Source organism: Theobroma cacao, chromosome 5, assembly GCF_000208745.1.
Source record: "Theobroma cacao cultivar B97-61/B2 chromosome 5, Criollo_cocoa_genome_V2, whole genome shotgun sequence".
NCBI classification, from domain to species: domain Eukaryota; kingdom Viridiplantae; phylum Streptophyta; class Magnoliopsida; order Malvales; family Malvaceae; genus Theobroma; species Theobroma cacao.
This window is the reverse complement of record NC_030854.1, coordinates 28177744-28203248: the sequence shown is the minus strand read 5'-3', so window position 1 is coordinate 28203248 and position 25505 is coordinate 28177744. Positions and strand designations below refer to the sequence as shown.

At 33.7% G+C, this 25505-nt stretch overlaps 5 protein-coding genes and 1 non-coding gene across 6 annotated transcripts; 1 reads left to right on the top strand and 5 right to left on the bottom strand.

The window, feature by feature from the left end:
* LOC18599057 (3,9-dihydroxypterocarpan 6A-monooxygenase) lies at positions 4024-6273 on the bottom strand. The gene is made up of 2 exons (XM_007028865.2): positions 5362-6273; positions 4024-4768 (listed from the first exon to the last, which is right to left on the bottom strand). Exons 1-2 carry the CDS (start codon positions 6271-6273, stop codon positions 4157-4159), a joined length of 1524 nt encoding a protein of 507 aa, XP_007028927.2. The 3' UTR covers positions 4024-4156.
* LOC18599056 (3,9-dihydroxypterocarpan 6A-monooxygenase) lies at positions 7025-9407 on the bottom strand. Its single transcript, XM_007028864.2, has 2 exons — positions 8496-9407; positions 7025-7663 (listed from the first exon to the last, which is right to left on the bottom strand). Exons 1-2 carry the CDS (start codon positions 9405-9407, stop codon positions 7025-7027), a joined length of 1551 nt encoding a protein of 516 aa, XP_007028926.2.
* TRNAL-UAA lies at positions 10966-11048 on the top strand. The gene has a single exon. It is a non-coding gene; the product is annotated as a tRNA-Leu (tRNA).
* LOC18599055 (3,9-dihydroxypterocarpan 6A-monooxygenase) lies at positions 11308-13998 on the bottom strand. Its single transcript, XM_018121117.1, has 2 exons — positions 13063-13998; positions 11308-12042 (listed from the first exon to the last, which is right to left on the bottom strand). Exons 1-2 carry the CDS (start codon positions 13981-13983, stop codon positions 11413-11415), a joined length of 1551 nt encoding a protein of 516 aa, XP_017976606.1. The 5' UTR covers positions 13984-13998; the 3' UTR covers positions 11308-11412.
* On the bottom strand, positions 16909-19663 carry LOC18599054 (protein POLYCHOME). The gene is made up of 3 exons (XM_007028862.2): positions 19531-19663; positions 19003-19405; positions 16909-17760 (listed from the first exon to the last, which is right to left on the bottom strand). The coding sequence occupies exons 2-3, from the start codon at positions 19384-19386 to the stop codon at positions 17383-17385; spliced, it is 762 nt and encodes a 253-aa protein (XP_007028924.1). The 5' UTR covers positions 19387-19405; positions 19531-19663; the 3' UTR covers positions 16909-17382.
* On the bottom strand, positions 20364-25447 carry LOC18599053 (ras-related protein RABA4d). The gene is made up of 2 exons (XM_018121132.1): positions 24807-25447; positions 20364-20997 (listed from the first exon to the last, which is right to left on the bottom strand). The coding sequence occupies exons 1-2, from the start codon at positions 25031-25033 to the stop codon at positions 20556-20558; spliced, it is 669 nt and encodes a 222-aa protein (XP_017976621.1). The 5' UTR covers positions 25034-25447; the 3' UTR covers positions 20364-20555.

The following is a 25505-nucleotide window of genomic DNA, read 5'->3' as shown; positions in this document are numbered from 1 at the left end:
GATCTGCTTTTTATAATTATTATTAATTAATTCATGTTGTACAAAAAAATTTAAATAAGCATGCTAATCGGGGACCAATGTAGATTTCTCTAATGAATTTGTTGACTCTGAACTGTGTAGAGGAACAAATAGATTTTCTTATTTATTTACATCTTTCTCAAAAGCTCACTTTCATTACTTGAAATTTGAAAATAATCCCATTTTAAAATTTTTGTTTTTATAACTTAATTTTGGAAAACAATGTTTCGAAGATCAATATTTATAAATATTATTATTTTGATTACTCAATCTTATAAAATAATAATTTTTAGGGTAAAATATCTAGACCAAATTTCACATAAGTTCATTAGTTTTCGAAATGGAAACTCCGTCAAAAAAAAAAATTTACTAAACACAAAGATCCAACCATTAGTCAACCGTTAGTATTTATATTAATTTGATAATGTGATAATATTGAAAAGATAATTTTACCCTTTATTACTTTTAAAAATTACAATTATATATTTTTTTTTACAAAAAAATTTCAAGCCAAGGGATAAGAGCACCAGATCTAGTGCTCTCATCCCTTGGGGAGCACATGCCGTGGGGTGGTCGGCCAATGAATGGGAGCATATTAGTCGGTCACATTGTTTGAAGAAAAAAAAAGAAAAAGAAAAAAAGGATATTTTAGTTTTTTCATATTTTTTATTAATGATGTTTACATTTTTGAATTTATTATTTATTTCGAAAACTAATCAATCAATATAAATTTTGATTAAAACTTAAGAGAATCTAAATATTTTACCCTAATTTTTAGGTTGCATTTTACATCGCCATTCATGTCAACTATTCTTATCACTTGGACACCATTCACATCAACTATTGCTGACATGTGGATATGTCCACGTAGAAAAAAATTTAAAAAATTTAAAAATTTTTTTAAATAATTTTATTATTATTTGAATATGGTCACTTGATAAGACAACATGATTATGTTGGTTTATTATCTTTTAATAGTTGAGCAATCAAAATAATAACATTTATAAATATTCATTTTTAAAATCAAATGATCAAAATAAAAATTTTAAAAAAATTAAGTAATCTAAAAGTAATTTACTTTAAACTTTTTCAAGGATGTTGATACAAAAATATATTACTAGATTATTATTATTAAGAATTATATGTATAACAGAATTTTTTATTTTTCACCTTAGTAGGGTTTTCAATCTTATTAAAATTAGTGATTTATCTTAGTAGAGTTTTTAACCTCATCACGATTAATGTTTTTCATAATACTAAGGTATTTTTACAATGTCCCGACGTCATATGTTATTTATTATATATGTCAATCTTGATAGAAAATGACCATTGAGAACTACATCAAAACTTTTCTGGTGAGAGGAAATTGTCTTTATTATTCATTTTAAAATAGAGAAATTATAGCTAATCCTTTCATAAAAACAATATTCTTCAATTTGATGTAACTCCTGTCAATTTCTCTTTCTAACACACACGTCATCTTGTTTACTTCTTCCATTGGAAAAATATAAACATGATGTACCTACATTATTTAATAATTAGAAGATTAATTAATTGACTACAAGCAAAATTTTCATTTATTTGGAGTTTAATTTGATGTGCCATGAAAACTTTATATTTCTCATACGAGCATTACATAATTAAGTTGTCGCAATCAATGCGTTGCATAGTCATCAATTAATTAAGACTGTAGAGAAAATGACACTGGTCCCAATTTTTTTAAAAAAATTTTTGGACGAAACATGGGTCCCAAATTGATATGGTATTTAATTTCTTTTGGTACGGAATGGAAAATATTCTTCTAAAAAAAGAGATATAGTGAACCATTAATTGGATAAAATGACAATTTTGATACAAAGACTCTTTTAAAATTTAATTATTGTATGTGTCATGCATGCATGGTCCCCTTGGTATGATTTGGCCATAATGGAAATGTATCAATCTAATTGTAAGGCTAATGTGCTGGTTGGCATGGCTTAGTGAAAATGCATTCGAGTTTGATGTAATGTAGGACGAAAGGAACTAATTTGGCCAAAAGCTTTTGGACTTCCAAAATAATTGCCAATAGTTTTAAATAATTCCTAAGGTCATTAATTAATTAATTAATTCGTATATATTTTCATAGCTTCTCGAATTTTTCTTCTATGAATGAGACGATTGAGTAAAATATGCTATGCTACCATAAGCTTTATTAGCGGTCCATGGAGTCTAAAGTGGTCCAGAAAATCTTTACAGACGTATGTAATCAGAGTTGCATTATTCGATTTATTTAATGTCTTCGTTTTTTTAATGATGATCATATAAGACATTTGCCGTCTAATTATTCGATCTTTACATAATTTTCTGAGATTTGGAAAAATGAATTTTGGATTTCGGTCCTTCTAGCTTGTTGGGCTGTTGAACCATATCTTGCTTGTAATTAACTCTTCTTTTGATTGGTACTTTTAATATTTACTCTTTATGGACAAACAAATAAAATAAAATAAAACATAAAGCAATCAATATTAAAGATTATAGATAAAATATGTAATTATTTTAAATAAAAAACTATATGAATCTATAGTACACTGATGTAAATTTGACCTATAATATCCCTCATTAATGTAAATGAGAGCAAAGGAAACGATAAGAACTAATCAAAGAAAATTTTATCCACCCAAACATCCAAAAGCCAAAACCATTTTTCTTGTCCAAGCCTAAACCCACAACCCATTAAACCCTAAACTAATCCGAAAATCGAAACTTATTAAAAACTCTGTTGGTTGATGGTTTTATTATTTGTTTTTCTTCATTTGTCTTTTTTTTTAATTTGTTTATTTATTTTTACATTTGTCTTTTGTTTTTAATTAATTTATTTACTTTTTACATTTTTTCTATTATTTTACAAAAAAACAAAAATATCAACAAATGAAATTAAAAGTTTTTCATCATGTTCTCATCTCCCCGTATGATGTCTTTAAGTTTTTTTTTTTTATTTGGGGAAGAAAAATTTGAATCATACTCTTTAAGTAGAGGAATCATGCACCAACCAAAGAGTTAAATGTTTGAGTGCGTAATATGTCTTCAAGTTTGATACAATTATATAATATATAATAGATAATAGCTTTCATATATTTATGTAATATAACAATATAAATCATACCCTTAAATCTTACAAATTAAAAAAAAAAACAGAAGCATTAACTCTTCTCTTTCTAGTTTGCGGTTTGTATTAGTTGTGTTTGGTAATATTGATATACTCCATCTAGTAGAGGTGACAATTGGACAAATAGGATTCAAGTCGGGTATCTCAAATTTGATTCATCTTAAATTTGAATTATTTGGATTTGAAAGTTGATTTATATAGATTTAAATCATTTTAAATTCAAGTTGTTGACCTTTTTTATGCTTTAGGACATCAACTATTTTGGGATTCTTTGTACTCTGATTGGGTTTGATGTGTCTAAGGCTTGGGAGATGGTTCCGATCCCTACATCCGGTTCTTAATTCTTAGGGGTTATTTTGTTATTTTATTTCCTTTTTGTATTTTGTATTAATTAGTCCAAGGAATTTTTTCTTTGGGCATCAAGCAATAAAATTGCATAATTTAAAAAAAAAAGCATTTTAAATTCAAGCTGTTGACTTCTTTTAAAATGTAATTGAATTAAATTTGATTAGATATTTTAAATTCGGATCATTTCAAGTTAATTTTTCAAATTAATCAAATTTGAGTTATTTCGAGTTTGGATCAATGAACTTTAAGTTGTTTTTATATTTAGATTATTTTGGATTCGTATGATTGTTTTTTTTTTTTTAATATCAAATCAAGTTCAGGTTAGAACAAGCTGAACAAATTTTTCGAATTTAATTTAATTTTGTTATACTCTATTATCTAATGCACCTTGTAGTATAAGATTAACTTTCGGAATTACACTAATATCTCTTCAAACTTAATATGGTGACCTTCTTAATTAAAACTCTAGTGATAGACGTGAAAGAAAAATTCACTCAACTTACAGTTTCTGATGTGCCCTTAATTAAAATTTACAAGTGAGACACATAACTCATAGGGTAAGGTATATAATTTGCTCCAATCAGCTCCTTGCCCTTAGCACTAGCATCAACAACTTTACACAAAACAAGTTATCAAATCTTGGACTTATGCCTCAAAAGGATCAAAGCGGGTAATGGGATAGCACACAAGGGGGAGTGCAAATGCCCCAGAATAACCGGCCCCAAGTTCAGTGTCGGTTTTCTCCAAATCCTTTTCTTTCCAATCAAAGCATTGTATCAGGGCTCCAATGGTTGCATGCATCACGAACATAGCGTGTGATGCACCAGGGCAAGCTCTCCTTCCACTACCAAATGGAAGGTAATGAAAATCCTGACCCTTGATTTCAGTAGAGTTGCCTAAGAACCTCTCAGGCAGGAATTTTTCCGGTTCCTTGTATATATTTGGATCCCTCATTATCTGGTAGACGTTGATGAAAACCCTAGTCCCTTCCCGGAGATCAAAGCCAGTGATCTTGCTATCTTTGTTGGAAAGTCGGCGGAGTAATGGCCCTGGAGGATGTAGCCTTAGGATTTCCTTGACTACTGCTTGTAAGTAAGGGAGTTTTGGGGCATCAGATTCTTTGATTAGTCTATTTTTCCCCACAACCGAGTCAATCTCCTCTCTAAGCTTTTTGAATATGTGGGGATGATCGATAAGCTCTGCCATTGCCCATCGTATTGCTGCTGCTGTTGTATCCACACCAGCCATAAATAGTTCCTATATCAGACATGAATGTTCAATCAGCATTTTTTTGTTGCTTTCATATGATAGGATAAATAGCAGTAACACAACAACGCACTGATATTCTAAAGAAATAAATCAGTGGAGGTCTTGAGTTACGGTCACTCCTCCCCAACTTAATTAACCATCAAAATGAAATTAATATTTTTTTACCTTGGTGTTTCCTATGGCAGAAATTGATCAGATTAGATGAAATCTCATCATCACATTTGATATGTCAAAGGCTTAAAGCAGAAGTGGAATATTGATATTATCATAACAAAAAGAGAAAAAAAAAATGGATTGAAATCACTATGAATTAGAGCTCCTGGTTGCTGCTAAATTAATAAGATGATCTTAGGGAAAACAAAAGGACAAAAAGTCCTAGTTTAGCGACCATGACTTAAATTGATAAGTGTGGATTGAAGTTGAGCTTTCTGCTAACTAAATAATTGAAAGACAGCTTGAACTCAATAATAAGATTTAGCCTATGACTAAGCTTATCAACTGCAACTGAAACTAAACTTGAACATTAATCAATATTCTGAAACTATTCTTCTCAAATAAGAAATTATGCAAGAAATAATTACCATGAAAAAGTTCTTGATCTGATCCCTAGTCAACTTCACCTCAGCACTTGTGTCTTTGTAGGTCTCCAATAAAATATCCATCACATCTTTCTCTTGATCATTTTCACAATTCTTCAACTCGTTATCATGATAATCCTTCATAATCTGCTCCATCAGCTGATCATATCCCTTTAGACTCATTTTAAGCCTCTTCCCATTTCCAAAGAGGTCCAATTTCTTCAAAGGACCAAACACTTCACCAAAATGAAACTTTGCCGCATATTTCATGCTATCTGTTATGAATTTTCTGATCTCCGCGGCTTGATTAGGATTCTTCGAGCATCTCCTTCCCATTGCCATTCTGTAAATCATGTTATTTGTCAAAGCTGTTAGCTCTTCAGCCAAGTCACATGGCTCACCTTCTTTAGACCTCTTCAGCAGCGATTTTAAGAGCGTGCTTGTCTCTTGCTCCCGAATATGGATAAACCGATCAAGCTGTGAACCTGTAAACAGCTTAGTCATGCATAATTTCTTCACGAACCTCCAATACGCACCATAAGGAGCATTAGTAAATGAACTGTCTTTATATATGTGGTAAGTTGTCGGACCAGGTTGAAACTTGGAGGCAAAATCAGTGTCAAACGTTCTCAATATTTCTTGAGCTGATTTTGCATCCGAGGCAACAACAAAATTAGTAGCTCCAACGCGTATCTGCATTAAGGGACCATATCGGTTGGCAAGAGCTTCAAAGGACGTAGGTAATCCGGATTTTAACAGGTGAATGTGACCGATAATGGGTAGAGCTGGAGGGCTGGGTGGATACTTGGCTTTGGACTTGAAGTTCCTGAAAGACTTAACCAAGAAACATAGCAGAAGAGTAGATATGATCAGGATTAAGAAATGGTAGAAGTAGTCCATGACAGTAGGCGCCATGAAATTGTGGTATGGCAGATGGAGAGAAGTAATTTTGCATATGGGGAGCTTGGCGTATCAGACATATATAATTGGACTTGGCTATCAAGGCAGACAGTGTTAATCCAAGAAATGACAGACACCGACCCACCGTTTAACCACAATTTTATTAATTATCAAGTGTAATGGATACCTGCTCTCCTTCCAGTGCTAATCTATTCCATGTATATTCTTACTTTATAATCTTATTATTAACTTAAGAGCCTAAAGTTTAATCCAGATAAATCATTCAAATAAAGAAATTTTGGAAATAGAAATCCTCTGCCCCTCCTCGGTGCCTTCTTCTTGGATGTGTTAGCTTAATATTTAAATATTGTCAAATAAATAAAACCTAACCCTGGGTTTGGCAAGCAGAACAAGAAGAGTATGCTTAAAAAACAGAATATGCAAATGACTCTGTTCATTGCATCAGAAAATAGATTTAATGCTGTTTCAAGAGAAAAAAAAAAAAAGAAACAGATTTAATGATAGAGTGTGTTCCAATCAAATATAAGCTTACAATTTTTCCTATGTCCTAGTTTACTACACTTTTTGAGAGTATTCCTAGGAAACCAGGAATACCTTATTTGATAACCCAGACATTTCCAAACCCAAATCCATGCAAGCTCTCGGAGCTTGCAAGCATTTATTTAATTACTTCACATTGCCAACAACAATACTTGGAACATTCAGAAACATACTACTTTAAATCTCCACTTTACTTTTACCATTTTCATTTCTGAAATGGATCAAAACGTAAAACAGGATAACATTCCATAGGAAGTGCCATTGCGCCGGAAAAGCCTGACCCAACACTTATATCAACCTTTTCCCCATCTTTGGTTTTCCAATCAAAGCATTGAACCAAGGCACCAACTGTCCCATGCGTAACTAGATAAGCATGCAAGGAACCAGCGCATCCTCTTCTACCACCCCCAAACGGAAGGAACCAAAAACCCTGATCCTTGATTTCCATCAAATATTCACCATTGTTTTCTCCTGATGAGTTGTACAAAAACCTCTCTGGAAGAAACTTATCCGGGTCACTCCACGCTTCCGGGTGACGCATAATAGCGTAAGCATTGATCAGGACTCTATCTTTGACCTGGAGGTCGAAGCCATTGATCTTGCAGTCTTTGGTGCATTCCCTATGAAATATAGGCACCGGAGAATGCAGCCTCAAGGTTTCCTTGGCGATTGCTTGCAAGTAAGGGAGGTTTGGCACGTCTGACTCGTTGACTAGCCTGTTGGACTTCACAACTGAATCAATCTCTTCCCTTACCTTCTTGAATACTTTCGGATGGTTGATGAGCTCTGCCATGGCCCACTGTATGGCTGCGGATGAAGTGTCGATGCTAGCAATAAACAACTCCTGTCACATATTTGCTGTAATTAGTAATAAAAAATTTTCTTTTCCAAAAATCGGTGTTCAAGTAACAATTAATTGCTGCTCTATTCTTGGTTAAAATAGTTAAACAACTCCCTAGCTCGAAGCAACAGAGTGGAATTGGATTCAAGTAGCTATCAAACGTACCATTCCCAAATCCAAAAATAACTTTCCCTCTCCCAAATTTGTTGTCTTACTCATCTTTTATACTTCATAATGATACACCATGCAAATGGTTATCTTTCTCCCCTTTATGGCTCATACATGGAAATGATACAAACTATCCCAGCTAGCTAGACTTTATTTTTCATTTTTTTTGTTTGATTTTATTTTTTGCACATTAAAAAGCATCAGTTTTAACTGAAAATTCATAGAGCAAAACAGGAATAGCATGCAAAAACAGAAAAAAGCAACAGAAAAGAAGAATTAGTAACTAAATATCAAGATTAATCTCAAAACTAATACCTGAGTCAAAAGACCACTCACTTATTTTAAAAGTTTGAGTTTTCAAGCAATGGATCAAAAACTTAAATTTTTAAAATTTAATTACTCACAAATGATTATGATAGCAGATTGTTTGACCAAAATTTTGACACAAAGAAATTAGCTTAATTAATTTTAAGAAAAGAAAAAGAATGAAAATTAGCTAGAAAACGGCTTTGAAATCTAAATAAAAGTTGCGTGTGTGTATATATCACTTGTAATTTCCTTTCTCTAATGATAGAATAATGCAACTATACAACCCAAAAAAGTCAGCTTTTGTTAACCATATGTAGCTCAATACAAATCAATTGCATATAACTAATTAAGAACTCACAAGAATGAAGTACTTGATCTGATCTCTTGTTATCTTCAGTTCAGCATTCTTTTCTCTATAAGTCTCCAACAAAATATGCATCAGATTTTCATTTCCCCCACCAATATCCAACCCATTTTCTTCATAATCCTTGATGATCTCTTCCACTAGCCTATCATACCTTTCAAGTGCCTCTCTAAGCTTTTTCCCATTTCCGAAAAGGTCAATTTTCTTCAACAAACCATGCACTTCATTGACTCCTAGCTTTGCTGCAAGCCCCATTATCTCCACCACCAACTTCCACATCTCGTTAGCCTCATTCCCATCCTTTGAAAATCTCTTGCCCATTGCCATCCTGAATATCAAGTTGTTGGTCAAGCTGGCTAACTCCGCACTCAAATCACACCATTTCCCCTCTCTAGATCTCTTCATTAATGATTGCAGCAGTTTCATAATCTCCTCCTTTCGGATGTGGTTGAACCTGTCCAGCTGTGGCCCGGAAAAGAGCTTTGTCATGCAAAGCTTTTTCATGAACCGCCAATACGTGCCATAAGGACTGGTGATGAAACCAGCATCTTTGTAGATGTTGTACTCAGCTGGACCAAATTCAAACCTGGAAGCGAACTCACCCTCATGGATTCTCAGGACCTCTTTCGCCACAGCGGCATCTGAAACAACAACAAAGATAGATTGGCCTATGTGTATGCGCATGAGGGGGCCATAACGGCGAGCTAGGGTTTGGAAAGACTTGGGCAATGAGGAACTTAGGAGGTGGAGATGGCCGATAATGGGCAGTGCTAGAGGGCTGGGAGGGTAGTGGACGGAGGATTTTGGTTTTGTGCATAGTTTGATGAGCAAATAAACGATGATAATTGAAATAATGGAAACGAAGAAAGGGTTGCTATAGTGCAACAACCTAGTGCTTGTGGCCATGGCAGCAGGTGCTATTGCTAATGAAAGACAAATATAAACTTTCATCGTATTAAAGGTAATAAAAGGCTTGCACATAAATGATATTTCTTATCATCGCCATATAGTATAATATTTCAATAATTTATTAATACTATATTTTTGAATGAATTTTTTTTTTGTACATACCTAAATAAATTGAGTCATAAAATGAAGTAACCGATCTCTAATCTCATAAATCTCACCTTTCACATTTCAATACTTTAAATCTTTAATCTTCAAATTAAAATTTCAATTAAATACCAATAACCATTTAAATGTCCTTGTAAAGACAAAATAAATTACAAAATTATTTATCATCAATTAGTGAGTAATGATTTTGTTTTTTAACATTTGATTCAATAATTGGTATGCGATTTATCTTCTTTTTTAATAGAATTTAAATCTCGTCTTCTCTCAAATAAAAAAATTTTGAATTTTATTTTTCAGAACATAAGGAATTAATTATATCTTCACCCAAAAAAAGCTATTGTTTTATCAAACTTTATGCATGTATGAAACACTATCATGCAGTCACATGCCCCCAATATACTAAAATCATATCAAGTACATGATTTGGGACTGTGATAGTTTGTTAATTACAGCTTGCAATTGACTCACTTGAATCTCGATTCCCTAGGACATGGGGTTGCAAGTCGACGAAGATTATTTGAAGGGGAATTCGATGATTGGTTGGGCATAGTTCATAGCTTCCATACATTATAATAATAAATTACAACAATGTTAGAGTTCAAATTTCTTAACGCCTTGATTTTTGGTTCAATATTTAATTTCTTGATTCAAGGAACCGAGCACTAACTTTTGATTTCCTAGGATCTGAACTCGCGGGTGAAACCATGAATAATTGGTCGTACAATGTTAATATATATATATATATATATATATATATATATATATATATATATATATTTATTATATGTATGAATTGTTTTTCCCTTTTCAAAAGTCAATGAATTGAAGCTCTCATCTCCAAACTTAATTACTAGTTCATATTTTTACACCTTTTAGCAGTATATACATATATATATATATATATATATATATATATATATATAGAGAGAGAGAGAGAGAGAGAGAGAGAGAGAGGAGGGATTAAATTACATTAATATACAATTAATTAGTATTTTATTCTTTTTATAACTTAGTACCATATTAATATTTTAGCAAACCAACTGTTAGATTAATAATCTACTTGGGCTCGTTATATATATATATATATGTAAATTTTCTTATCAATCCGATATTTTTATCATATCAATTATGAATATTGTCTTTTTTTATATATATTCAAATTAAGATCAAAATTTTATTATATCAAACAATTAGGTAGATATTTTTAATTAATTTAAAATTTGGTATGCATGATCTACGTAAATAGAGTATGAAATCCAATGGTTAAATCAACCAAAAATATAAATAGTATAAAAAGATACGAGAGATTGTAAAACTAAAATAGTGACTGGTATAATTAATTGGATTCTTCCTATGGTAAATTTATAATAAAGCGATTCAATGATCAACGGCAGGTTTGCCCGAGAGGTTAAGGGGGAAGACTTAAGATCTTCTGTACATAAGTACGCGTGGGTTCGAACCCCACAGCCTGCAATGGCTTTTGCATCAATTAAGCTACGACTTGTTTGCCAAATCGAGATGATTTTTTTTTTTTAAAGTACATATGATCTTGAGTACGTAAATAGAATAATAAGTAATTTTCTTTCTTACCTCAAAACTTTCATTTCTCACTTTTTCTTTCTTCATATATATAATAAAAAACACAGTATTTTTTTTTTGATAAACACAATAACTTATATTTTAACGTACACAACACAACCTTTATACATACACAACGGAAATTTTTGCAACTCAGAAACTTAAACTAAAAAATTAAGTAGGCAGTTGGAAAAGAAATACTAATTTCCAAACACAAAGCTCCTATTAATATTTGTTTGAACTTTTTCATGATGTTTTCTCAAAAGGGGTTAAAACGTGCAATAGGGTAACACACGAGTGGACGAGCCATTTCTGAAGCGAACCCTGATCCTAGGCTCAAATCAACCTTCTCCCCATCCTTCACCTTCCAATCAAAGCACTGAACCAAGGATCCCACAGCTGCATGCATCACCAACATGGCAAGGGAGGCTCCGGGACATCCTCTCCGACCGCTCCCGAAAGGAAGGAACCGAAAGTTTTGACCTTTGAATTCCATTTGATGCTCTCCAATTCTTTCATCAGAGCTTTCCAGGAATCTTTCAGGTTCGAATTCATTAGGATTTGTCCATGAATCAGGGTCCCTCATGACAGCAAAGACATTGACTAAAACTCGGGTCTTGGCCTTCACTATGAAGCCATTGACCTTGCAATCTTCAGCACATTCCCTGATGATCAAGGGAGCTGAAGGATGAAGCCGTAGAGTTTCCCTTACGACTGCCCGGAGGTAAGGAAGATTCGGGACGTCGGATTCTTTGACTAGCCTGTTGGGCCCCACGACCGAATTGATTTCATCTCTAAGCTTCTGAAAGGCTTTTGGGTGGTTGATGAGCTTCCCCATGGCCCATTGCATGGCTGCGGAGGATGTATCAGTTCCGGCCATGAATATATCCTTATCATCCGCATTCAAAGATCAGTTATACATAATCAATTTGTTTATAGCATGGAATGTATAGGACTTAATTAACAACATAAAATTGTGTGAATTCTATAAAAGTATTTACGTGCTCATGTATACATCAAGTTAGTCAAGGATTTTGCCTTGAAAACGCAAGGGATATAATTAAGTTAATTAATTCATAAATTTAAGTATAGTCTATTTAATTTATATATCTACCATTTGATCTAAAGTGGATGGAAATTAATTAGTCTATGATCAGTCAAATATATTTGTTTCAAAATAAAATTTGATGGGGTTCACGTTAAGGGTTTGATGATTGGTGAGTTTTTACTTTCTAAATGAGTCGAATTCAAGTAATGTTATATTTATAATTACACCTTTAATTAACTTGTACAATTTCTTAACTATAGAGTTGTGTAATTCACCTTATACCTAAGATCATGGGTTGTAATACACTTCTTCTTATTTTTATGTCCTAAAGTCCAATGATCTATTATTAATATAACTAATAAATTCAATCTAATCAAATTAATCAGACTTATTAATATCTAATCAATTCAATTCAAAACTCGAAAAATAGACTTGAACCAAACTAGTTACTAAACAAAAATGAATAATGAAAGTAAATAGTTCAAAACCCAATTGAATTCGAAATTCTATTCAGTTTGCTTACAAGATTTTTGAAAAGATGTTTAATGCTTTTTACTGATTCTTTTGAGCCTATCTAGCTATTTCATTTTTAGTTAAAAACATTTTAAATTTTATTCAAGATTTAACTAATAATAACGTTAATCATGTAATTTGATTTGGGTTTGGGATTAATTTGAGTATTTTCATTAATGACTAAAAGGCGAATTAAATTAATTGACCAAACAAAATAGTAGTTATTATGTTAATTTAAACCACATTAAATACAACAAAGAAAAATGGATTTTTTTTTCATAGTCCTAATCTAACAACTTATCTTGCTTGCTCAATGTTTACATCTCTAGAAGAAGGTAGAGAACTTACCAGCAAGAAAGACTTGATGTCCTTCATGGAAATCTTCACTTCAGCAGTTGGGTCTTTGCAAACCTCCAACAAAATATCCAACAGATCCTTCCTTTGATTCTTATCCAAACCCTTCATCGCCTCCTCTTGATGTTCCTTGATGATCCTGTCCGCCAGCCGGTCATACTTCAGCAACGCTGCCTTAAGCTTCTGGCCGTTTCCAGAGAAATCCAATATCTTCAGAGGACCCAATACATCTCCTACGCTTATCTTCCCTGAAAGCTGCAAACATGTCCGAATCAACTCTTTAATCTCAGCAGCATCGTTATCGTTCCCCGAACAGCGTGTGCTCATTGCCATTCTACAGATAGTATTATTCGTCAGGGTGGTTAACTCGCTGCTCAAATCACAGGGCTTCCCTTCTTTGCAACATTTCATCACGGATTCCACGAGCTTGACCTTCTCTTGGTCTCGGATGTCGGTGAACAAGTCTAGTTGAGGGACGGCCAGGAGCCTTGTCATGCAAAGTTTCTTCATGAAACGCCAGTAGTCACCGTATTGGGCCAGGACAAACCTTGAACCTCTGTAAATGAAGTACTCTGAGGAACCGAATTCGGGCCTGGAAGAAAAATTGAGCTCCTGAGTTTTGAAGATTTCTTTTGCAACCGTGGCGTTGGATACAACAACGCAAGATGATGCACCCAGACGGATCTGCATGAGAGGGCCATAGCGTCCAGCTAGGGCTTGGAAAGATTTGGGTAGGACGGAGCTGACTAGATGGAGGTGACCGACGAATGGGAGTGCAGGGGGGCTCGGTGGGTCTGGAACTCGGGTGCGAGAAGGCTTCAGGAATCTTTTGATGAAAGAGTGGACTAGGAGAGCAGTGATGAACCAAATCAAAAAGAGAGGGTAATAGAGAATGTCACTAGATATGATGGCCATGGCAAATTGGAAAGGGCTGTTTCTCTTTTTCTTAGTGTTGTAAATGCTGGACTTTTAACATGCTTTTATAGAGTTTCATCCCTAATTTTTGCGTTTAATAATCAATGAATACATTCCATTTCCATCGCTCTCATCAAATAAATAAATAATTAATATATAACACGTACTAATGCATGTATACACTAAATAATGATAAGAATTATTTAATTTTGAGTATATTTTTATTAAGAAAGCTATATTGTGCTTTGATTTATTAACATGATCCAATCCTAATTGCAAACTTTAAGTGATGTATCATATAGGCATATACAACTATTTTATTATTTAGGTTCATCCGGTATCGTTTAGGATTTATATATATAATATATACACAGATATATATATATATCGATATATATATATATATTAAATAGTCCATGCTAATATTAATTATAAGTATTACTTTGAGTATATTTCAATTAACAAAGCTATGGTGTGATTGATTTATTTACATGATCAAATCCTGAATCGACATCTATATTAACAAATGATGTATCATGTAAGCGTATACAACTATTTTATTAAAGAAAATTATGAGAAATTGTTAACCTCATAAGGTCATTTAAAAAATAGCCTCTAATACAAAATTAACTATTTTTATCTAATTTTATCATAATTTGATAAAAATACCCTTTAAGTTATTTCAAACAAATTAAAAAATCCCCCCCCCGGATTTCTTTTTCCGACATCTATTTGTGCTTTCGATTTCTCTCTCGTCATCTAGTTCTCTCTAATTTTATCAACTTCCTTCCCCCACTTTTGTTTGCTGTGCTCTCGATTTCTCTCTCTCGCCATTCAGCTTTTTCTAATTTTATCACCATTGTCATCTCTCTTTATCTATTTCTCATCATATCTTCTTCAATCTACAAACCAAAGAGCAAATATGACATTAATGTATGTTTTTGAGTTTATTAGTTTATATTCACAGAACCAATTTAAACCACTTGATCTTTATCTTTGTATTTCACTAAAATATAAACTCTTAAAGTTAAATACATTAAATATGACGTATAACAACTTTTTTTTCATTTTTTTAGCATGGTATAACAACATTTTTTTTTAACATGAAGTGTAATAATATTATTTTTTAAACATGACATGTAATTTGGTCTATGTCTTTGTATTTCATTAGAAAATAAACTCTTAGAGTTAAACACTTTAAATATAGTGTGTAACAACTTTTTCCAACATTATGTATAATAATATTTTTTTCAACATGTGCACTTGAATATGAGAAAGTTTCATTGAAGATAATTTTATTAAAAAAAATTTCTCTTGAATAAAAACAGTTAAAATTAAAAATATGGTTATTTTCGAAAACACTTTATTTTTAAAATCGTCTCATTTTATTATCTTGGTTCATGCGGTATCGTTTATGATTTAATCAAGTTTTTCAATGCTCAAAAAAGTCCTTGAAATTGTTAGGAGAGAATCTTGTTCCACAAAGTTTGCTCCCTGCATATGACAAACATGGAGGGAGACTGAGGGCAGGGACCATGGACGAATTACAAATTTGGTCGTTATCTGCTGCCAAAAGAAAAATGGAAATATGGGTTTCATTGATAACTAGGAAAGTCTTAATATTTGTCTTTGGTATGGCAATTTGGGAGAAGCAAATGGAGATTTGGAGTGGTCCTCTCTAATTAACAACAAAAGAAAATTGCAGTGGCCCTCGTGCATTACGCAGAAATAGTCCCCATCGCCTAAAAATGATGTACTAACCTTCAATTATCTGACCTGTTCCACTCTAGTCTCTTTGGCTTTTATACTCCATCATCAGGGACCATTACAACAAAATGACAAAATCAATATTTTTACGAGATTTCCATTCTATTTGTTAACAAGCAAAAAATTCAAAACAATTGAAAAAGTCTTCGTTGAAAACAAAGAGAGCATTACTCAATTTTTTTTTATGTAAATAAATATACCCCAATAAATTTATAAAGATACCCTTACATGTAAAGAAATATATGTTAACTTTGAAATTCAAGGTATTTTAATAATTTTAGTAAGTAAAATTACTAATTGAGAAAAAAGAAACCAGCAAAGTGGGTAGACATTCCATTTTGTATAGAGTCATTCAGTGTAAATTTTAGTTTCAAGTTGAATGATTACCGATATTTAGTCTAGTTCAGAGTATTAAGTTTTTAAAACTTGTTTTATTTGGACTTATTTTAACTTGAGTCTAAGGTTTAACTGTTAATTGGGTTTAAACCCTGTTAGTTAGAAGGCCAATCTGTTACTCTAGATTTAAAGCCCACAATTATTAGACCTTGGATTGGTAAGCCCGAAGTAAGAAAATACATAAAAGAAAAAAATAAAAATATTGTTAAAAATTAAAAAAAAAAAAAAGAAGAAAGTACCATGTCTCACTTGTCCACGTTTTAATTCAAAAAACATGTTTGCTAAATAAAAATTGACTCACCTAATCTCTTATTAAAGTGAAATTAATGATATTCTATACTATCAAAAAAAGAAAGATTATATTTTAACTTTGATAACACTTGTCACAAATTCACATTTTCAACCAAAAGATATATTCAATCAAAATAGACTTCTATTTATAAATCTAAAACCCAACTCCATCCCATCCCATTTTGATATAAGATTCATGACACCCTGCCATGGCCATCATCCACACCCACATCCCCTCCTACTACCCTTTGCGTCACCCAAAACCATACTCAAACTACATTATTTATCAAAGAAACAGGACATGTGGCCAATAGATTTCCAGGTTGAACTTGACCATATTATGAATCATGTTAGAATAATCCAAAAGGCCAGGTCAAGGGTATATTCAACTTTAATTAACAACCAGTTCCTGCTACTTTCAGGAAATTAATGAAATACATAACAGCTTTATCATTATTCTATTTTTCAATATGCAAGAAAAGTCATGAATATAGATCCATTCTTGTTAAAATCCAATCTTATGACACTTCATTAGTACATGGTGATGGTAACATGAATATAGAGCCAAGAAAAAATGTGAGGCAAGTCCAAACAAGTTGTATATCTACATGATTTTGAAACAAATCCTTCTATTCCTACACTGGTCCCTTCAAAAAATGGAGAGAAGAAACAAGATTGCTTACCAATCTTCTACCAGGGCCTTCAGCGAGGATTGAAGGAAAATTGACACCTGATCCTATAGTGAGTCATTTAGTAATATGTCGAACTGTAAAAGAAGATAGAAAGTATCTATGCTATCTGGTATCCGAGTTCAACAATGTAAACATATCATCAGAGGATGATTAGCCAGCTTCCCGTTGCAAGGTGGCTTGCAATCTCTAGCCTTCCAGTTGTTCTAACTGATGCTGTCTTCCCAATCCTAGTGGTTGCATAATGCGCTAAACATCAACGCATTGACATCAGTGTGCGGACTTTCATTTGTCTTTCTGCTTTCTTGGCACTGGGAGTCCTCTTCATTTTCTGTAATTCCTCCAACACAGCTTTCTCTACAGTGTCAATTGAGTTCAAGAGTTTCTTTTGGGGTGTAAGAATCTCTGATTCCTCACCATTCTGATTCGTGACATTAAGCAAAATCTTTGACACATTACGGACTGATTGAGGGCAAGGCTTCATTCTGGCAGTTGAAGCTGGAGTGGAGAAATTGTGCTCGAGTTGAACACCTGATGATAAATTTGAATTAAGAACCCTTTCATCTTGCGACGTTGGGCTCTCAAGTATTTGGCGTTCGCCTTCTCCTAAACGAGCTCTCCTCCTTTCAATGGCCTGGTTAAATTCTCATCAATTTAATTATCTCAGCAAGCCTAAGAAAACCCCCAAGTCAAACAACAAAAAAAAAAAACCATATTACAAAGACGAGAACTCTTCTATTATAAAATTATAAAAATATATATATATATATAACTAATCCTATTCATAATCTATCTCTATCTAATCAATAGTATTATAATATAATTTTTAACTAGATATTGTAATCTAACTAGGTAATAGTATTGTATTATAACTCTTAACAAAATAATTTATATAATTATCTTAACATACCCTATTTCAGCTCAAATCCTATACAGTCCAACAAATCCTAAGCTAATCAGGCTTGTCCTCAAAATAAACAACCGAAAGAAATGAGAAATTTCTTTCCAACTTTGACAGACAGAAAACAAAGATAAATTCTGGCCATTCTGTTGGAGCTCAAGTTGAGCGCCTAATCCAATGTACGACATGAAGCTCTCCATTTTGGCTGAAAGGATAGGGAACCAATATGGTTTTTTGAAAGGATGACATTGTAACAGGGCAGTGTAATGAATGGACATCTCATTAACACAGCTGATGAAACCCATATACCAACAATCAGAAAAAAAAACGAAAATAAAAAATACAGCAACTGGAGTAAATATATCAGACTGAAATCTACATAGCATATAGACCAACTGGCAGTATGAATCCATGTACTACTAGAAACTAGAAAGCAGAGAGAACTAGACATCCCTTACTGACTGTAGCTATAGACTACGGGTTGTTAAGAAGTACAAAGGGAGCCTAAAGATACACTTGACGAAATGAAGACAATTACATGAACATCTAACAGTAAACAAGTGGATAAAAACCCAGACCTGAGTAAGTAAAATCGAGCTCATTCAAGCAAGCAACTTCTATGGTAATACAAAATTCAGCAATCATTAAACATATTGGAAATAAAGGGAAAAAAAGACAATAACTACCAAAACCAATCAGATTGCATATGAAAGTATTCAATAAACGACCTAAACATATCAACCAAAAGGAAATGAAGCCCGAACCATGACAATTCATAAATCAGGGGTTGAATAATTATTATGGCAAGCATCTCTTGGCAAAAGTAACTAGTGCAGTTCAAAAAAAACAAATCAATGTTTTCCCCCTTTAGCAGTGAACATAAAAAACAAAGAAAGAGATCAAAATACAGAATCAAAACCCTTAAGCAACATATCACCAAAAAAAAAAAAGAGAGAGAGAAAGAGTAAGCATTACCCTCACAACAGCAGTAATATCACGGAGAGGAGTTCTTGGGTACCAAGAAGGTAACACACTGCCCGTAAGTCGACCCCTTCCACGCCCCATGACACCCATTGGAGCATTCTCTCTTCCCGGAGCCGGCGATCGGTAAAGATTACGGCCTATTCTAATCCCGGATCTTGGGGTCCCAAAACTGCTACCCCTGCGGAGCCCTCCCCCACGCGACGTAGAAGTAGTCACAGCAACACCCATTGGCCTACGAGTAACCGGTCGTTGAACAGGAGAGGCTAACAACTCCTGTGCTTCATCCGAGAGAATTCCCAAAGGCCCAGACCGTCTTCGAGCGAAGACTTCTGCTATATCAACGGCTCTCGTGATTCTGTCTCTTGAATCTGCCATTGCATATGGTTTCAACTGACTGAAAAAAGAAAAGAAAAAAAAAACAAGAAAACGAATATGGGTATCTGAAATTTCCAAGAAAGATGGAAAAGGAGAAAGAAAGCAAGAAAGACTGAGAAAAGGGGTTGGGTTAGTTTTATTTACCTCTAGAAGAAATGGGGTTTTCTTGATAGGGTTTGACGGTGATGAAGGGTCTCTCAGCAGAGGATAAAAGGGGACACAGAGAGAGAGAGAGAGCGCTCTGTTGTTCGAGGGAGAGGCGAGTTTGGCAAATTTTTCAAAACGAAAAATGGGCGGTATTATAGGGGGAAAGGAGTTCCCATCCCACTCCCAGGTGGTTTCAGGAAAATGTTTGGCACGTGCAAGTATGTGTTCCTTCGCTTTGCATGCTTTTTCTAATTTTCAAATTTTGAGTTTAGGCGCTTAAGCGCAGTCGTGTTTGATTGCTAAGATTACTCTTTTGCCCTCACCCTAACGATAGTTTAATGATACTAGGAAAACGAAAACATAAATTACAAATTACTAATAGTAAAACAAAAAACAAAAAAAAGAATGAAAAACCACTATAAATTAAAATAAATTAAAATCTTATGGAAATCAAAAGTTAAAATTATACGTTATGTTTTGGTTTGGTGTTAAGTATAATGATTAATTCAAAGCTCACATGAATTTAGTTTTCATTTATATCTATGGAGTTAGATACTTTAGATTAATTGGTTAATTAGTTCCTCGTGATAAAAAAATAATCTTGAATTCAAGAAAGATGACAATAAATTTGACATGAATTTATTAATATAATTTTTTTATTATATTTGAAAAATATTAAGAAAGAATTAAAATGTATAAAAATAGACAACTATTCCATCTCATACAGAGCCAATTTGAACGTAATAGTAGTAGTAGTGTAGGACTACATGGGCCTCATTCCATGATATTATCATTCACCTCAATGTTAACTTTCCATGATATGCACACCCAGTTAATTAATCAACATTACGTCATTCTTGTCACCCGAGAATATGAATAACCTTTCCTAAAAAATACTGATATGCTTTTCTTAAGAATTACAAAAAAGAACCTAAATTAACAAATCAAAAAGTCTGGCAAAAAATAAAGTATCAAAACAAAGTTTGGAAAAAAAGAAAAAAGCAGGCCTGTTAGAATTAGGATCATCCACAGCAGCCACCTTTCCTTTCTGTTTGCAGCTCCTGATTGGGAACAATAATCCGGGTTCCCTTAAGAAGACCTGAATTGCCATTGGGATCTAGCTCATCATTAGCAGCAAGGGTTTTCTTGCTGATGATTCGATATATCTCTGTTAGAACTGTCAAAAATGCAGTTTCAACGTTGGTGGATTGCAGTGCTGATGTCTCCATGAAGAACAGGTTCTCTCTTTGAGCAAACTCTTGTGCGTCTTCAGTTGGCACTGCTCTCAGACTTCCCAAGTCACACTTGTTGCCAATAAGCATGATTACGATATTCTTATCAGCATGCCCCCTCAATTCCTCTAGCCACCTTGCCATGTGGTCAAACGATTGGCGCTTGGTCATGTCATACACTAACATCGCTCCTACTGCTCCTCTGTAGTATGCACTTGTCACCGCCCTATACCTGATAGGAGAACAGAAAGAAGGAGCCTTCAGCAAACCATTCAATTTGAAGGAAATAAAATGCAATTGCTTGATGCAACAAACACAGTCCAAGAGCTTGTAAATGCATCAGGCATTGCTGTGTTACTTTGGTCTTAATCTATACACACTAAAATGACTAAATACTGTGTGAATCCAAAGCAACTATACAGATGTCAGAGAAAACGATTTAATTTTAACTAGGTTCTCATAGTATATGCGAGCTCTATGATCACCGTGTCAAAAAAGAAGATTAGCACTCTAATTGTTACTTACTATGTGCCTAGTCTTCTAAAGCAAAGTAATTGTTATCATCAATGGGTAAGGGAAGAAAATGCAAAACAAATTAATCAATCAAATTTCTTCGTTTCATTTTTGTTGAATGAACTAATAAGATGCAATTCATTATTATATTGGATGAAATGCGCATCACCGATAATGAAATTTTGCCAGCATACATATACTGCATAAAGGAAAGAATGACGGGTTCTTTTATAGATTCAATCTGATTCCTGCAGAACTTGTGGATCTTTTCAGATAAATACTCACTTTTTTTCACTTTAAATAGTCATAAATCTATCAGACAATCTCATTGATTTGCTTGAACTGCCATAGAAATCTCAAAAAATGAACTAAGTATGCTTGTCAATGTAGCAACAATCTGCATGAGTAAAGATGACAGTACCAGATTCATGAACATTAGCTTAACAACAATTCTCTCCGGCAACATAAAATGCAAAAATGACAAGAATCTTTAGCAATTTTCTATCACCTACTTTGTTGTGCACAAGTGTTTGTTTATGATTTTTATTCTCCCTTCAGGTGCCAAAATTCTCTATATCATCATATGCTTAACAATTTACGATATCACCAAAATTTCCAGTCAATTTAAGGCCATTGGACTGAGACAAAAAATGAAAGAAAGAAGCAATATCATAGTATAAAATTCTGCTTATCTTGTTCAGTGCTAGTCTAACAGGAAAACTTCTATAGTTGTTCAATAACTTCAGGGCTATTAGATTCACTAAAGCAAAACAATTTCAAACCAAATCACAATGCTTATTTTGTTGGCAAGTCAATTATAAGAATAACAAAACACAGTATTCTTCTGTTACTTCCTGCATGATTGGAACATGAGTTTCTATATGTGCTCTACCATGTGCTCAAGTAATGGAGTGGAGAGAGTGGCTTTGCAGTGTAGACATCCATGTAAAAACATATGCAGAGTGTAGATAATACATGCAAACGTGTATAGACATCCATGTAAAAACATACCGAAATTAAATAGTTGATATAGAATATGATATGATATGACCAAGTATTAACATGGATTTTATAAATGTGGATATAGAATTATTTAGTATGAGTTATATGCATACAAGCATGCATATTGAATTGCATGCAAACGTGTATAGACATCCATGTAAAAAGACACATATGCAGAGTGTAGATAATACATGCATGCATGTGCTTGTGCAAATGGTCATACACAAAAATAGCAGATAGCTACCACAATGGCAGTTAAGTGACCCAAAATAGATGTTCAGTAATTGAATTGCATAGCAAAATATCAGGATAAAATGTGTGGCCAACTCATCTGAGCTTTTAACATTTCTCAATGGGCTTTTGTTCTGGATAAGACAAAGCAATCTTGAGGATAAATAGGAGGAAAAGAGATTGCCAAAGATACAAAGGATGTATGCACATTTCAGTTAGACTTTCTAGATGCAAACAGAAAATTTTTCATGGTCCTGCACAGATTCAAGGAGCATCTCAAGAATACAAGACCTCAAAGAATATCATGTATATAGTTTTTGTAGTATATCTCTCGGAAAAACTATAGAGACGTTTTTTGGGGTAAATAAAATTGATAGTTGGAATGCTAGGGCAACCTTTGAAAGTCATTCTCTTGTTTTGTAGTGTATGTAAGAGTGAAAAGTGTGAGTATTGACAGCATAATGTGTAGCATGCATACTCAATGATGAGACTTTGGTGTTGTTCAGGTGAAATGGAAGGAAATTTATCACACATCTCAAAACTAGCGTCATGTAGGAGACAAGAATAACAAGCCTGGTTACAACTAGACCAAGTAGAATCTTTTATGATAAACACTTCTAAGAGATTTCATTCTAATCAGATCCCCTATCCTTCATGAGGAAATATATTCAGGAAGAATTTTAATGAGCTATCAAAACTATAACTGAGTTTACATTCAAAATGAAGATACCATTGATGGAAAAGATGGAATGCTCATGACCAAGACAAAGAAGGAAACAGAAAGCAGAATAAGGATTGTCAAATGTCATGGAGGAGCAAGATGATATTCTTGTTAGAAACTTGGCAATGCAGATGAATGGAAACACATATCACTGAAATTCAGGGAGCGAGCCAGACTGCCTATGTCTATATGTAAAGGTAATTTGAGTTACCTAATGACATGAGGGATTCTGCAGAGTAAAAATCAAACTTTTCCCTAAGTTAAAGCATAGACACAAGAAACAGTAATCATCATGCAGTGGGTTCAAGATTGAGTAAAATGGTGCAGCTATAAATTAAGATCCCAGGACAGTAAGATACTAGGCTGCAATCCTTTTTATGTGCTTGTTTGATGAACAAATCCAGCCCAATAAATAAACCATAAAGTTTAAACAAACAATTCACAAAGTCAGAAAATACCGAAGCAGTAACTTTGATGTACTCTTGAGAAAACTATAGTACCATGCCATCATAAATGAAAGAAGAAAAGCTTATTAGCATCATAAATTACATGGAAACTGTTTCACTAATTCCTGTAATGTTGGCATTGTAACCATAAGAGACAGAAACAACACTCCAACATGTTTCTGGAAGGTCTTCATTCTCATTGTTTCTTGATGTTTTACTGGTGGGGATCAAATAGTTCTTTGCTTCTTTCTTCTTCTTTTCTAATTTAAATTTTGTCCGGGTGGAAGAGAATAACAAGGGCTTATAACTAGGGAAACTGTCAGAAAAAGGCACAACGGCATCAGTGACTGGCCATTGCATTTCATTATCTCTTCTCAGCTGAAAACGTTGTAGGATCTCTAATTGTTAGAAAATGACTCTGTACCTTCAACAACAATGACACCAACAATTTAAGTCTTTATTGGAGGACCAAGAATTTTCCTGTTAAATTCCACCTAAAACCATTCCTAGAGTGCCCAGAACATGAGAAAACCTGGAAAGTGGTATTTCTTAGCAGCTCAGCTGCTATATTATTGCACTTTACGATTTCAAACCAGCATTAGGATCAAATCACTGATAGAAATTCTAACACTTAAGTCCACACTAAACAATCTTACCATTGTCATTACTCCTTTGATTGAAAGGGAAGCAACATAAAGATCTGCCTCACATTAACCAATAATTAGAAAATCTCAAGCTACCAAATTTCTTGGCTTCGACTAGTGGTCTTCAACCAACCAATATATCATCATCTCCAGAATGTCGCAATAGGCTGGAGGCCTGGAGCACCACTAATTCGTCATTACAAAATGCATAAAGATATTACTTTCCTGTCTTATTCTTATTCCACCCCCTACATCATAGACGCAGTTCTACCTCACTTCCAATGTATATATTTTCCTAATTTTCTTAGCTTGAAATGATGAAACGCATTCTGCTTAATTATTTAATTGTTCCTTGGATAGGTAAAAAGACAAAATATAATCATCCCTTGGCATTTTCTACTCTAATTCTTTCTTTCCATCAAATCTAGCAATTATGGAAATTAACAAATTGAAAATTTCGGGCATATATAAGAAAAACTTTTACCTTTCTTGGCCAGCAGTATCCCAAATCTGTGCTTTAACAGTCTTGTGATCAATGGCAAGTGTTTTAGTCTGGAATTCAACACCAATTGTGGCTTTTGAATCCACACTGAATTCGTTCCTCGCGAAACGTGCCAGAAGCTGAGATTTTCCAACTGCTGAATCGCCTATCAACACCACTTTGAATACATAATCAATCTTTTGATTGTAATCCCCATAAAAGTTTGACATGGTCACCACCCAATCAAAATTCCCCTCTCGAATTGATCCACCACTCAAAACCCACAGGTTATTTCGATGATAAAACACAATAACTAAATCACACAGAAAAGGCGGTTAAGATTAATCATGCGGATCTGGTAAACATAAGAAATGAAGCTTTGCATGGCACTATCATAAGATCAAGACAAAAATGTGGAGGAGGGAAAAAGGGCGAATTGTGGGGCAGTGGGAAGAGGTGACGATGGAAAACAGGAAATTAGGGTTAGGGTTAGGGTTTGAGGAAGGAGGAGGAAGAGGAAGAAAGATCAGAGGCTTCTGTTCATGGTGGATTTATTGAAAGGCTTTCTGTTAAGAGGTGAAGGAGAAAGCCAACACCAACGGTCAGTGCGGGACCCATTTAACGGTTTTTGCCTATTGCGACTTTAGAAGAAATGTTTTGGTGTGTTGCATGGACACCCAATTTTGGTGCGGATCCTTTTTA

Coding starts and splice junctions, on each gene's coding strand:
- LOC18599056 (XM_007028864.2), bottom strand. CDS start 9,407: ATGGCCACAAGCACTAGGTTGTTGCACTATAGCAACCCTTTCTTCGTT. Junction 7,664..8,495: donor AGATCAAGTACTTCATTCTT/GTGAGTTCTTAA, acceptor AATATGTGACAG/GAGTTGTTTATTGCTAGCAT.
- LOC18599057 (XM_007028865.2), bottom strand. CDS start 6,273: ATGGCGCCTACTGTCATGGACTACTTCTACCATTTCTTAATCCTGATC. Junction 4,769..5,361: donor AGATCAAGAACTTTTTCATG/GTAATTATTTCT, acceptor TGTCTGATATAG/GAACTATTTATGGCTGGTGT.
- LOC18599054 (XM_007028862.2), bottom strand. CDS start 19,386: ATGGCAGATTCAAGAGACAGAATCACGAGAGCCGTTGATATAGCAGAA. Junction 17,761..19,002: donor ATATTACTGCTGTTGTGAGG/GTAATGCTTACT, acceptor GAATTTAACCAG/GCCATTGAAAGGAGGAGAGC.
- LOC18599055 (XM_018121117.1), bottom strand. CDS start 13,983: ATGGCCATCATATCTAGTGACATTCTCTATTACCCTCTCTTTTTGATT. Junction 12,043..13,062: donor ACATCAAGTCTTTCTTGCTG/GTAAGTTCTCTA, acceptor GCGGATGATAAG/GATATATTCATGGCCGGAAC.
- LOC18599053 (XM_018121132.1), bottom strand. CDS start 25,033: ATGTCAAACTTTTATGGGGATTACAATCAAAAGATTGATTATGTATTC. Junction 20,998..24,806: donor GATACTGCTGGCCAAGAAAG/GTAAAAGTTTTT, acceptor TTCTCCTATCAG/GTATAGGGCGGTGACAAGTG.